The sequence below is a fragment of the Scylla paramamosain genome, chromosome 20 (assembly GCF_035594125.1).
Source record: "Scylla paramamosain isolate STU-SP2022 chromosome 20, ASM3559412v1, whole genome shotgun sequence".
NCBI classification, from domain to species: Eukaryota; Metazoa; Arthropoda; class Malacostraca; order Decapoda; family Portunidae; genus Scylla; species Scylla paramamosain.
The window spans coordinates 9,836,495-9,848,994 of NC_087170.1; the positions used below are offsets into that span (position 1 = coordinate 9,836,495).

The window sequence follows — 12,500 nt, forward strand, 5'->3', positions numbered from 1 at the left end:
CCCCTCTACCTATCACTTCCATTCCCCACTCTTCCTTCTACCCTCACTCCTACACCCACACCCCCTTCTCTAACCCCATTCCCCTTCCTTACCTTAGTCCCATCACCTATCCTTCCCTCTACCCTCGCTGTTACACCCCACCTCCCTTCTCTACCCCCTCCCTCCCCTTACCTTAGCCACATCCCCTATCCTTCCCTCTACTCCTACTTCCTCCACCTCCTTCCCCAACGCCCCTACATATACCCCTCCCCCTCCTGCCTCCCCCGCCCCAAACAGTACATCTCCTTCACGTCTCTCCTACACTCCTACGCCTCCTTGCCTACTAACCTTCATACAGCCTCCCCAGCCTTCCCATCCCTGACCCCTTCATCTTCCCATTTCTCCCCATTTACTGTTAGATGAGCAACTTTTTTCTTATTCTCCCTCTACCAACACTTCCCTTCTACCCCTTCCCTTCCTTCCCCCATCTCTCTCCCCCAACAATCTTCTCACAACATCCCCAAAACCACCACCACCACCACAACTCCCCCAATAATATTCCCCCACAACCCTTTAACATTCCCAAAAGTACCACCACCACCACCACCACCACCACCTCCTCCCCCCCAACTAACCCCCAACCCTCCGACACCAAGACCCCAGCAACAACCCGACTCAAGTCTCACACCCCCCCAGTTCCCCACCTCTCCCCCCCACCCACCGCCTGGTTATGGAAATTAAGCCCAATACCCCCTCCCCCCCACCTCCGACCTCCGACCTCCCCCCCCCACAAATCACGGCGCTCTTCTCCCGTAGGTCAGTGGGGCGCTGGCTGGCTGGTGAGGGGAAAAAGAGGGGAAGAGAGGGTGAAGGAGGAGGAAAGAGGTTGGAGGGTGAAGGAAAACGATGGGGAGAAAAGGGAGAAAAAATGGGGAAAAGGCGAGGAAGAAATGGAAGGGGGGGAAAAGGGAGGAAATAGAAGAGAAGGGGGAGAGGGAAATGGAAGGGAAAAAAGAGTAGGGGAGAGGGAAAGAGGGGAACATGTGAAAACTGGGGGATGGGAAAGAGAAAAAGGCGAAAACGAAGAAAGGAAAACTATATACTGGAAAAAGGGAAACGAAAACTGGAGGGAAAAAATGAAAACTAAAAAAAAAATGAAAAAAGGACAGAGGAAACTGCAAGAGAAAAAAGACAAAATGAAAAAGATAACTGGAAAAGAGGGAAAAAAATGAAGGAAAAGGGAAAAAAAATGGAGAAAGATCAAGGACAGAGATACCAGACTACAGTTATGTAAGGCAGAGGGGCAGGTGTGTACAGTGAGGGGAGACACGTAGAGGGGAGAGGTGAGGGGAAAGGGGAGGGGGGAGGTATTGTGACGGGAAACAGAGGGAAATAAATTAACCTGCATACACAACACCTGGCCAGATTCACCTGTGATGTCCTGCCTGACAACACCAACACGACCCCGCTGCTAGTAGTAGTAGTAGTAGTAGTAGTAGTAGTAGTAGTAGTAGTAGTAGTAGTAGTAGTAGTAGTAGTAGTAGTAGTAGTAGTAGTAGTAGTAGTAGTAGTAGTAGTTTGTAGGTAAGAAGTAGGTTATTTAGCGAGTTTAGTTTAGTTTGTTAGTGTTGATTGCAATTTTAGTAGTTGGTTAGGTTTGGTTAGGTAAGGCAAAGTTAGGTCAGGTATGGTTAGGTTACGTAAGGTTATGTAAAGAAAGGTTAGGTTAGGTTAGGTTAGGTTAGGTAAGGTAAGATTAGGTTAGGGTTAGGTAGGGTTATGTTAGGTTAGGTTAGGTTAGGTTACGTGAGGTTAAGCTAGGTTAGGTTAGGTAAGGCAAGGTTAGGTAAGGTTAAGCTAGGTTAATTATGTTAGGTTAGGTTAGGTTAGGTTAGGTTAGGTAAGGTAAGGTAAGGTTATGTTAGGTAAGGTTAGGTAAGGTTAGGTTACGTGAGGTTAAGCTAGGTTAGGTTAGGTAAGGCAAGGTTACGTAAGGTTAAGCTAGGTTAATTAAGTTAGGTTAGGTTAGGTTAGGTAAGGTAAGGTAAGGTTATGTTAGGTAAGGTTAGGTAAGGTTAGGTTACGTGAGGTTAAGCTAGGTTAGGTTAGGTAAGGCAAGGTTACGTAAGGTTAAGCTAGATTAATTAAGTTAGTACTAGTATGCAAGTCTAAGTGAGTGTATGCACGTGTCAATGTAAATAATTTTAAATAGTAAAAATAAAAAAAATAAAAACCAATAACGAAAAATACCACGAATACCAAAAAGAAATAATAATAATAATAATAATAATAATAATAATAATAATAATAATAATAATAATAATAATAACAACAACAACAACAATAATAATGACAATAGGCCTATACTAAAAGGGGAAAACTGTTGACTCATTCCGAATATCTAAGCCAGTCATTAAGAGGAGGAGGAGGAGGAGGAGGAGGAGGAGGAGGAGGAGGAGGAGGAGGAGGAGGAGGAGCGGCGCCGGTCATAACCCCAACACGGCATCCAAATACTGCTGGAAGGAAGGGGAGGGGGAAGAGATGGAAGGGAAGAGGAAGGAGAGGGGAAGAGAGGAAGAGGGGAAGGGGGAAGAGAGGAGGAAGGAAGGGGTAACAGAGGGTAGGGGAAGAGGGGGAGGAGGAAAAGAGGTGGGGAGGAGGATGAAGGGTAAAGAGGAGGGAGAGGAATGGGGAAAAGGAGACAGAGGGGGGAAGAGCTGAAGGGGGGAAGGGGAGATACAGACTGGAAAAGGGAACTGGAGAAACTCGAAAACAAAGAAAAATAAGGAAAAGAAATGGACATAAGGAAGAATAACCAGAAGAAAGGGGAAATGAAAACAAGGAATAGGAAAAAAAGGAAAAAAACATGGATTAGGTGACGAATACAAAATAGAAAGGAGGAGGAAAATAAAGAAAACAAAAAAAGGGAAATGGTGGAATGAGGAGAGAGGAAGGGAGGGGCAGTGAGGGGAAAGACATAAATGGGAATAGGGAAAAAAAAAAAAAAAAAAAAAAAGAGATGATAAGGAACGGAACAGTACAGAAGAGGGAAGGGGAGGAAGGGAAGGGCAGGGTGAGGGGAGAGTGAGGGGAACACTCCAGCATTGCTACAGACCCAGTGGCACCAGTCTGGCCCTCAGGTGACGCCAGGTGGCCGGCACTCCCCCACCTCTTCCTTCCCTCTCTTCCTCCTGCTGCTCCTTCCCCTCTCCTCCTCCTCCTTCTTCCCTCTTCCTCAAGCCGGCACCTGCCACACGTGATTGAGGGAGAAGAGAGGAGAAGTAGAGGAGAGGGGAGAGTAGAAAGGGTTGTGAGGTGGAGAGGGAAAGGAGAAAGTGGGGAGGTAGTGGAAAGGGAGAATAGAAGAGGGGAGTGGATAGGAGGAGAGGGAAGGGGAGAAAGAGGGAATGAAATTGACAGAAAAATCAACCAATAAGCAGAGAGAGAGAGAGAGAGAGAGAGAGAGAGAGAGAGAGAGAGAGAGAGAGAGAGAGAGAGAGAGAGAGAGAGAGAGAGAGAGAGAGAGAGAGAGAGAGAGAGAGAGAGAGAGAGAGAGAGATAAAAGAAAGTTAGAGAAAAGAAACATGAAAGAATACAAAGACGAAGAGAGGAGGAGGAGGAGGAGGAGGAGGAGGAGGAGGAGGAGGAGGAGGAGGAGGAGGAGGAGGGATAGAAAGTTGGATGAAGGTGACAGAAGACGCAGAGAAGTCCAAGTCTGGAGAGAGAGAGAGAGAGAGAGAGAGAGAGAGAGAGAGAGAGAGAGAGAGAGAGAGAGAGAGAGAGAGAGAGAGAGAGAGAGAGAGAGACTGTGCATCAACCAGGTGACTTTAGGCAGCCTGGTGAGTCATTCTCTCTCTCTCTCTCTCTCTCTCTCTCTCTCTCTCTCTCTCTCTCTCTCTCTCTCTCTCTCTCTTTGTCCGGCCCTGCTTCTTTCCTACCTCTCTTTTCCCCCCACTCTTCACGGCCAGAGAGAGAGAGAGAGAGAGAGAGAGAGAGAGAGAGAGAGAGAGAGAGAGAGAGAGAGAGAGAGAGAGAGAGAGAGAGAGAGAGAGAGAGAGAGAGAGAGAGAACAATAAATACAAATATACATTATCCACTCGGTCCCATAAAATACCAACAATACGTAAACAGAAAAATGATACGAAACAAAATGAAAATATACGTAAAAAAAAAAAAAACGTTCTTGTTAAATGGTCGCATGTAAGGAAGAGTTTCATTTTTTTTTCTTTGCTTTTCCCTTTTTGTCTTTGCATTTCGTTCAGCCTTCACGTAAAGGTTAAAGAATATTGGGCTAAAAGCAGCGCGATGTGAAACTTAATAATAATAATACTCTCTCTCTCTCTCTCTCTCTCTCTCTCTCTCTCTCTCTCTCTCTCTCTCTCTCTCTCTCTCTCTCGATTTTATTTACTTAACGTTGAATAGTTTTATTTATACATTTATTTTATTTATTCATTTTTTTTATCATCACTACACCACCACCACCACCACCACCACCACCACTATCAACCACTGTCATCACAATTACTACCACTATTACCACCATTACTACCGCATCATTACTATCACCACCACCAGCACCACCACTCCTATTGACTGACTGACACCACCACCACCACCACCACCACCTACATACCACCACCACCATCACAACCAAGCAAGGGAATAAAGAGGAGGAGGAGGAGGAGGAGGAGGAGGAGGAGGAGGAGGAGGAGTGACTCACAAACCCTCAGAAACTAAAGAGAAAGCAGCGAGGGAAGAGGGGAAAACCCGTGGGTAATGGAGAGCGGGGGAGAGGGGAGAGGAGGGGAGGGGTGAGGGGAGGGGAGAGGGAAGAAGAGAGGAGCAGAGCAGGAGGGAGAAAAGGCAGTAAGGTAAGAAAGGAGGAGGAGGAGGAGGAGGAGGAGGAGGAGGAGGAGGAGGAGGAGGAGGAGGAGGAGGAGGAGGATGATAAAGGGATGAAAGAAAGGTAATTTTACGAAGAGGGGAAAAAGGGAGAAGAGGAAAGAGGAACTGAGGGAAACATGAACATCGAATAACCAGAAATGAGGAAAAAATGAAAAAGGGGAAAGAAAGGACATGAGAGGAAAACTGGAGGAAAACAGATATGGGAGAGGAAAAAGAGGGAGGAAAAGACAGTAAAAGGGGAATGAAAGGAAGGGGGAAAACTCAGGGAAGATGAGAGGGGAAAGAAGAAACGGAAAAGCTAAGAAGAGGAAAAAATTAAGGAAAATGGAGATGGAAGAGGGGAAAGTGAGGAAAATAAGGAAAAATGAAGATGAGGGGGCAAAAGAGGGGACAAGGGGAAACAGCGCAGAGGGAGAGAGGGGAAACATCACAAGGGGGAAAAGGTGAGGGAAGGCGTGAGATTGAGTGCTAGGAAAGATGAGACAACATGGAGTTAAGGGGAGACGAGGGGAGATGAGAGGCGGGAGATGAGGGGAGTTGACACATGGAAGCACTGCAAGCGTTGAGAGAGAGAGAGAGAGAGAGAGAGAGAGAGAGAGAGAGAGAGAGAGAGAGAGAGAGAGAGAGAGAGAGAGAGAGAGAGAGAGAGAGAGCTTTGCCTTTGTTTGCTGTGTGTGTGTGTGTGTGTGTGTGTGTGTGTGTGTGTGTGTGTGTGTGTGTGTGTGTGTGTGTGTGTGTGTGTGTGTGTGTGTGTGTGTGTGTGTGTGTGTGTACATATAGAGGAAGAGAGACCTCGCTATTAATCTCTCTCTCTCTCTCTCTCTCTCTCTCTCTCTCTCTCTCTCTCTCTCTCTCTCTCTCTCTCTCTCTCTCTCTCTCTCTCTCATGACCACCTCCCTCTTCCCTCTCCCACTGTCTCCTCCTCTTCTTCATAAACCTTCTTCTCCTTCTCTCTTCCCATCTCTCCCTCCGTTAATCTCTTCCTCCTCCTCCTCCTATTCCTCCTTCCCCCCCCCTCTCTCTCTCTCTCTCTCTCTCTCTCTCTCTCTCTCTCTCTCTCTCTCTCTCTCTGATTGTGAAAGAATTAGAGAGAGAGAGAGAGAGAGAGAGAGAGAGAGAGAGAGAGAGAGAGAGAGAGAGAGAGAGAGAGAGAGAGAGAGAGAGAGAGAGAGAGACTTATTTCCACCACCTGAGTGTGAAGAGGAAAACATTACTTTTTCCCTTCATCTTTCCCTCTCATTACCATCACCATGTACTTCCTCCTTTTCTTCCTCTTCCTCATCTTCCTCCCTTTCCTCCTCCTCCTCCTCCTCTTCCTCCTCACTTCTTAACAGTCGTTTTTCTCACTCCATCACTTCCTCTTCCTCCTCCTCCTCCTCCTCCTCATCTTCCTCCTCTTTTCTTCACATGTTTTTTCCTCGTCCTCCTCCATCACTTCCTCTTCCTCCTCCTCCATCACTTCATCCTTTCTTCTCTCGCTAACCTTCTTATCTTCTTTTATATTCTTCCTCCCTGTATTATCTCCTCCTCGTCCTCCTCCTCTTCTCATCAGTGTAACTCCCTCAAGACAGCTTTTCATAACCAGCTGACCCAGATCTCTCTCTCTCTCTCTCTCTCTCTCTCTCTCTCTCTCTCTCTCTCTCTCTCTCTCTCTCTCTCTCTCTCTCTCTCTCGTGAACGCGCTTTAATTTCCCACAATAACTTGGTTTAAATGGCAGGCAGAAGTTGAGGAAGTTGTACTGGTGGTGGTGGTGGTGGTGGTGGTGGTGGTGGTGGTGGTGGTAAGTAGTAATAATAGCAGTAGTAATAATAATAGTAATACGATGAAAAAGAAAAGGAAAACAGGATGCACAAGAACAATAAGAACAAGAACAAAAAAGAAAAGAAGACGAAGAAGTCGAAAAACAACAACAACAACAACAACAACAACAACAACAAACCTACAAAACTTTAAAAAATGGAATCAAATTATATATAAAAAGCGAAAAAAAAATAACACTTGCGGAAATACATTACAATAAAGCCAATTATGAGAGAGAGAGAGAGAGAGAGAGAGAGAGAGAGAGAGAGAGAGAGAGAGAGAGAGAGAGAGAGAGAGAGAGAGAGAGAAAGGTAAGAAAGTACACATGAATGCAGCAGGAGGAGGAGGAGGAGGAGGACGGCAGAGTAACATGACACGCACATCACCCCCCTCGCCTCCTCCTCCTTCTCCTCCTCCTCCTCCTCCTCCTCCTAAGCCGCTCAAAACAGGTGGTAACAACAAAACTTAGAACACAAACAAACGAACACACATATGACGATCATACACTGAGGAGGAGGAGGAGGAGGAGGAGGAGGAGGAGGAGGAGGAGGAGGAGGAGGAGGAGGAGAAAATAATCAAGCTAATAAGAAACCGAGGGAATAAAAAAAGAAAAACAGTTATATTGACAAGTATATGAAAATTAAATGAGAAAAGAAGAAGAAGAAGAAGAAGAAGAAGAAGAAGAAGAAGAAGAAGAAGAAGAAGAAGAAGAAGAAGAAGAAGAAGAAGAAGAAGAAGAAGAAGAAGAAGAAGAAGAAGAAGAAGAAGAAGAAGAACTAAAAATACTTAATACAAGCAAAAATTCTTCCTCCACCACCCTAGCAACGGAGGAGGAGGAGGAGGAGGAGAGTTGGGGAAGGGGATCAATACACCCTCACCTCCTTACTTCCCCTTTATGCCTCCCCAACACCTCCCCATCATGAGGAGGAGGAGGAGGAGGAGGAGGAGGAGGAGGAGGAGGAGGAGGAGGAGGAGGAGGAGATTGACAGTAATGAATTTAGAAGAGGAAAAGCAGGGAAAGATACAAGAGAGAGAGAGAGAGAGAGAGAGAGAGAGAGAGAGAGAGAGAGAGAGAGAGAGAGAGAGAGAGAGAGAGAGAGAGAGAGAGAGAGAGAGAGATAATGAATCGAGACATAGGGAAAGAGGAGATACAGAATGAAGAAGGAAAAATGAAGATAGGAAGAAGGAAAGATGAAAGATGAGACAGAGGGAGAGAGAATCAGAGAGAGGGGAGGGAAAAAAAGGAAAAAAGGAAAAAATGAGAAAAGTCTTAGGAATGTAAACGCCATTTTCCTTTCCTTTCCTCCACATGAAGGCAATTGAGGGAAAGAAAGGGGGGAGAAAGGAGGAAAGGGAAAATAAAATGAGAAAGGGGAAAGCTGAAAAGAAAAATAAAGTACACAAAATAAAGGAAAACAAGAGGAAAATGAGGAAAAGGAAAGACAAGGGGGAAAATGAGAGGGAAAGGGAATGCAGGGAAAAAGGAAAATCTTCAGTACATAAACACCCACTTTTCCTTATTTTCTTTTTTCTTTCCCCTCGAAAATACAAGTAAAAAAAAAAAAGGAAGGGAAAGAAAACTCTAGGGCTTGCAAACAATAATTTCCTTTTCCTCCACCACTTTTCCTCTTTTTCCACGTACTTTCCTTCTTTCCCCTCCTCTTTTAGCCTCATTCCCTTCTTCCAGTCTCCCCTTCCTTCCCCATACCTTCCCTTTTCCCCTTCCTTTCCCGCACTTTCCTTCTTTCCTTATTTTTCCCCATGCCTTCCTTCCTTTGCCTCACTCCCCTCTACACAAAGGACAGAGAAAGGGGAAAAATGGGAAACGTCACAAAAAATTTCCCCTCTACGTCATCCCCTTTCCCCTCTCCTCTGTAAACAAGGAAGGGGAAGTATAGGGTATGTGAAGGCCCCTACCTCTCCCCTTTCCTTCCTTTCCCCTCTAAATGCCCTCCACAAATCAGAATTGCCTCCCCTCACTTCCCCTCTCCTTCCCCTCACCTGCAGGACCATCAAAACACCTGCATGACTCATCTTTAAACCCCCTCTCCATTCCCCCTTTCCCCTCACTTCCCCTCTCTTCCTCCTCCCTTCCCTTTACCTTCAAACACTGTCCTTCTGTCACACACACACACACACACACACACACACACACACACACACACACACACACACACACACACCTGTAATCAAAGTGGGAATTTCCGGAAGTAGGTACGAAAAAAATAAATTAAATAAATAACAAAAGGAAATTGCAATAAATGACTACACGAAAGAAAAAACAATAACAAATAAGAAAAAGTTATAAAATGCAAACAAACAAAACAAACAAACAAACAAACAAACAAAAAATACGAAGGAACAAAGGGAGGAAGGAATGAGAGCAGGAACACGGGAAGAAAGAATGAAGAAAGAAAGAAAGAGAGAGATCAAAGAAGGAATGAAGGAGGAGGTAGGAGAAAACATTAATCAATAAAACAATTAGAGGAGTGCAAGAAACAAAGGATTAAACGAAGGAAGAACGAAGAATGAAGAAAATGAGGAGGGAGGAGAGAAGAGGAAGGAAGGGAGAAAGGTATGAAGGAAAGGAAAAAGAAACAAGAAAAGGAATTAAAGAAGGAAGGAAAGGAAGGAAAATAAAGAAAAGGGGAGGGAGGGAAGGGAGAAAGATGAAAAATAAGAAAATAAAGGATGAAATAAGAAAAGCAAGGGAGGGAGAAAACGATGAAGTGAATAAGGAAAAGGAAAGGAAGGGAGAAATAAAAAGAATAAAAGGAGAAAAAAATAAAAAGAACACGTAAGAATGAGGAATAAAATTAAGGAAAACAGGAAAATATGAAATAAAGAACAAAGGATTAGTAAGACAGGGAAAAAAAAAAAGAGGAGGAGGAATAGCAATATAGTAGAATGAGGGAGTAATTGAAGAGAAAGGGAAGGGGTAAATAAGGTGTCTGAAGGTGAAGGGGAGAGGGGAAGGGAGGGGGAGGAGATGGGAGGGAAGCTGGGGAGAAGGTAAAGGGTGGAGGGGGGAGGAGAAAAATTAACAATCAACACAATTACTTCCTATTCCCCTTCACAAAGAGGAGGAGGAGGAGGAGGAGGAGGAGGAGGAGGAGGAGGAGGAGGAAGGAGGAGGACGAATGAACAAAACAATGAGGAAAAGTAGAATTACGCAAGGAGGAGGAGGAGGAGGAGGAGGAGGAGGAGGAGGAGGAGGAGGAGGAGGAGGAGGAGGAGGAGGAGGGCACAGGTGATGGGCAAAGAATGATGGATGACTTACGTGGGAGAAGCGTGACAGAAGGGAGGGGAAGGGAGGGGAGATGGTGGGGAGGGGAAAGTGAACACGGAAGAGGTGACTAGGAGAGAGTAAGGGGTTATGGGAGATGTGACGAAGGGGAAAGGAAGGATGAGGGGATGGGAAGAAGAGATGGGGGAACGAAGAGGAAGTGAGGGAGGGAAGAGGAGGCAAGAGGGAGGAGAAACTGGAGGGGAGAAAGTAGATATGAAAAAAATGAAAGGGGGAGAGAAAAAATAAAGAATAGGAAGAGGAGAGAGGAGAAAGAATAGGGAAGGAAGAGAAGAATAGGGAAGAGAAAGAATAGGGAAAGAAAAAGGGAGAAAAGAAAGAATAGAGGGGAGACAGAAGAAAATAGGGAAAAAATGAATCAGTTAGGGGAAAATAAAAATAAGGGAGGAAAAAAAAAACGGAGGGGAAAGAGAGGGAGAGAAGGGAGGAAAGAACAAAGAAAATAAAGGAAAAAAGGAAACCAACGAAAGACAAAGCAAAGTAAGAAAATAGAGAAAAACTGAAAGGGGAAAATCACTCGAGGGGAAAAACGAGAGGCAATACAAATAATAACACAAGAAAATCATAAGAACACGCTACTTCCACCGCCGAGAAATTACAGACAGCGAGATTCGAAGCCTGAACCCTTAAGCCCTCAAACAAGACCCTCGCCAATGAACCACTGGCAAGACACGAGTGAGGGAAACCGCGACGTGACTGAGGGGAAAGGACAGCGTGCGAGGGGAATGAAGGTGACTGTGGCGGGAAGAAAAAGGTGAAGAATGTGAAATGAGGGGAAAAAAAGGCGAGAAAGTTGGATTACAGATTACAGGTGAGGGGAATAGGTAAAGGTGAAAGTGAACGAGGGGAAAGAAGGGGGAACAACAGATTAACGAGGGGAATGAAAGGTAACGCCGGTGAAAGTGAACGAGGGGAAAGAAGGGGGAACAACAGATTAACGAGGGGAATGAAAGGTAACGCCAATGACAGGCTAACGAGGGGAATGAGAGATTAACGAGGGGAAAAACACGTGATCTAAGAACATGTTAACGAGGGCAATGACATAACGAGGGGAATAACGTGATTGACTTAGAAACTAGTGAGTGAGGGGTTTAACAGGTGAATGAGGGGAGTGACAGGTGAATGAGGGGGATGACAGGTGAGTGAGGGGGATGACAGGTGAGTGAGGGGGATGACAGGTGAGTGAGGGGATGACAGGTGAGTGAGGGGATGACAGGTGAGTGAGGGGATGACAGGTGTACTTACGCTCGTTGCTCTTGGGGGAAGCCATCTTGGAGTCTGGGGTGGCCTGCAGGAAAGGAAATAAAACAATCACAAATGAATCAAGTCACTGAAATAAATAAAAAAAGTAAATAAATAAATAAAATAAAATAAAGGTAAACAAATAACTAGTCTCTAAAAAAAATATATATAGTTACTAAAGTCAATAAATAAAAGGTAAAATATATCAATGAACAAACACAGAATTTAACCCTTTGATAAATATGAACTTTAACCCTTTGATAACTGTGGACGTCCTTCATTGCCTTGCACTGTAAAGAATGTGCGTGGAGGCGAGGAGACGAGGCAGAACAGGTCAATTTTGTCTTATTATGAGCAGTGGAAGGGGGAGAGGGAGGGGGGCAAGGAGGGAACAAAGAGGCACTGAAAAATCTAATAAAAAAAATAATAATAATAAATAAAATATACTGATGGCTATTTAAAGGACCCTCAATGCAATTCTTCCCACGAGTCATTATTATACAAAGTTAATTCGCCAAAAATAAATCAATAACACTTTTAAACCACATCTCAAAGTCAACAAAAGACTGAATAAGCAAACACTTCACTGCCTTCAATGTGGACGCGTACAGAAATGAAGTCAGTCCACATACAAACTTAATCCACTCTTCAAAACAAACACGTGCCACTCTTCAAAACAAACACGTGCCACTCTTCAAAACAAACACGTGCCACTCTTCAAAACAAACACGTGCCACTCTTCAAAACAAACACGTGCCACTCTTCAAAACAAACACGTGCCACTCTTCAAAACAAACACGTACCACTCTTCAAAACACGTGCCACTCTTCAAAACAAACACGTACCACTCTTCAAAACACGTGCCACTCTTCAAAACAAACACATACCACTCTTCAAAACACGTGCCACTCTTCAAAACAAACACATACCACTCTTCAAAACAAACACGTGCCACTCTTCAAAACAAACACGTGCCACTCTTCAAAACAAACACGTACCACTCTTCAAAACAAACACGTGCCACTCTTCAAAACAAACACGTGCCACTCTTCAAAACAAACACGTGCCACTCTTCAAAACAAACACGTGCCACTCTTCAAAACACGTGCCACTCTTCAAAACAAACACGTGCCACTCTTCAAAACAAACACGTGCCACTCTTCAAAACACGTGCCACTCTTCAAAACACGTGCCACTCTTCAAAACAAACACGTGCCACTCTCCAAAACAAACACGTGCCACTCTTCAAAACAAACACGTGCCATT

At 44.7% G+C, this 12,500-nt stretch overlaps 1 protein-coding gene across 2 annotated transcripts in view; it reads right to left on the reverse strand.

The window, feature by feature from the left end:
• The window catches only part of LOC135110273 (uncharacterized), a 70,182-nt gene that overhangs the window by 37,147 nt on the left and 20,535 nt on the right, over positions 1–12,500 (reverse strand). For both annotated transcript variants that reach the window (XM_064022425.1, XM_064022426.1), the window contains exon 2: positions 11,238–11,280. In XM_064022425.1, coding sequence (XP_063878495.1) covers positions 11,238–11,262 — 25 coding nt within the window. In that variant the 5' untranslated portion in view covers positions 11,263–11,280. The remainder of the gene's footprint in view (positions 1–11,237; positions 11,281–12,500) is intronic.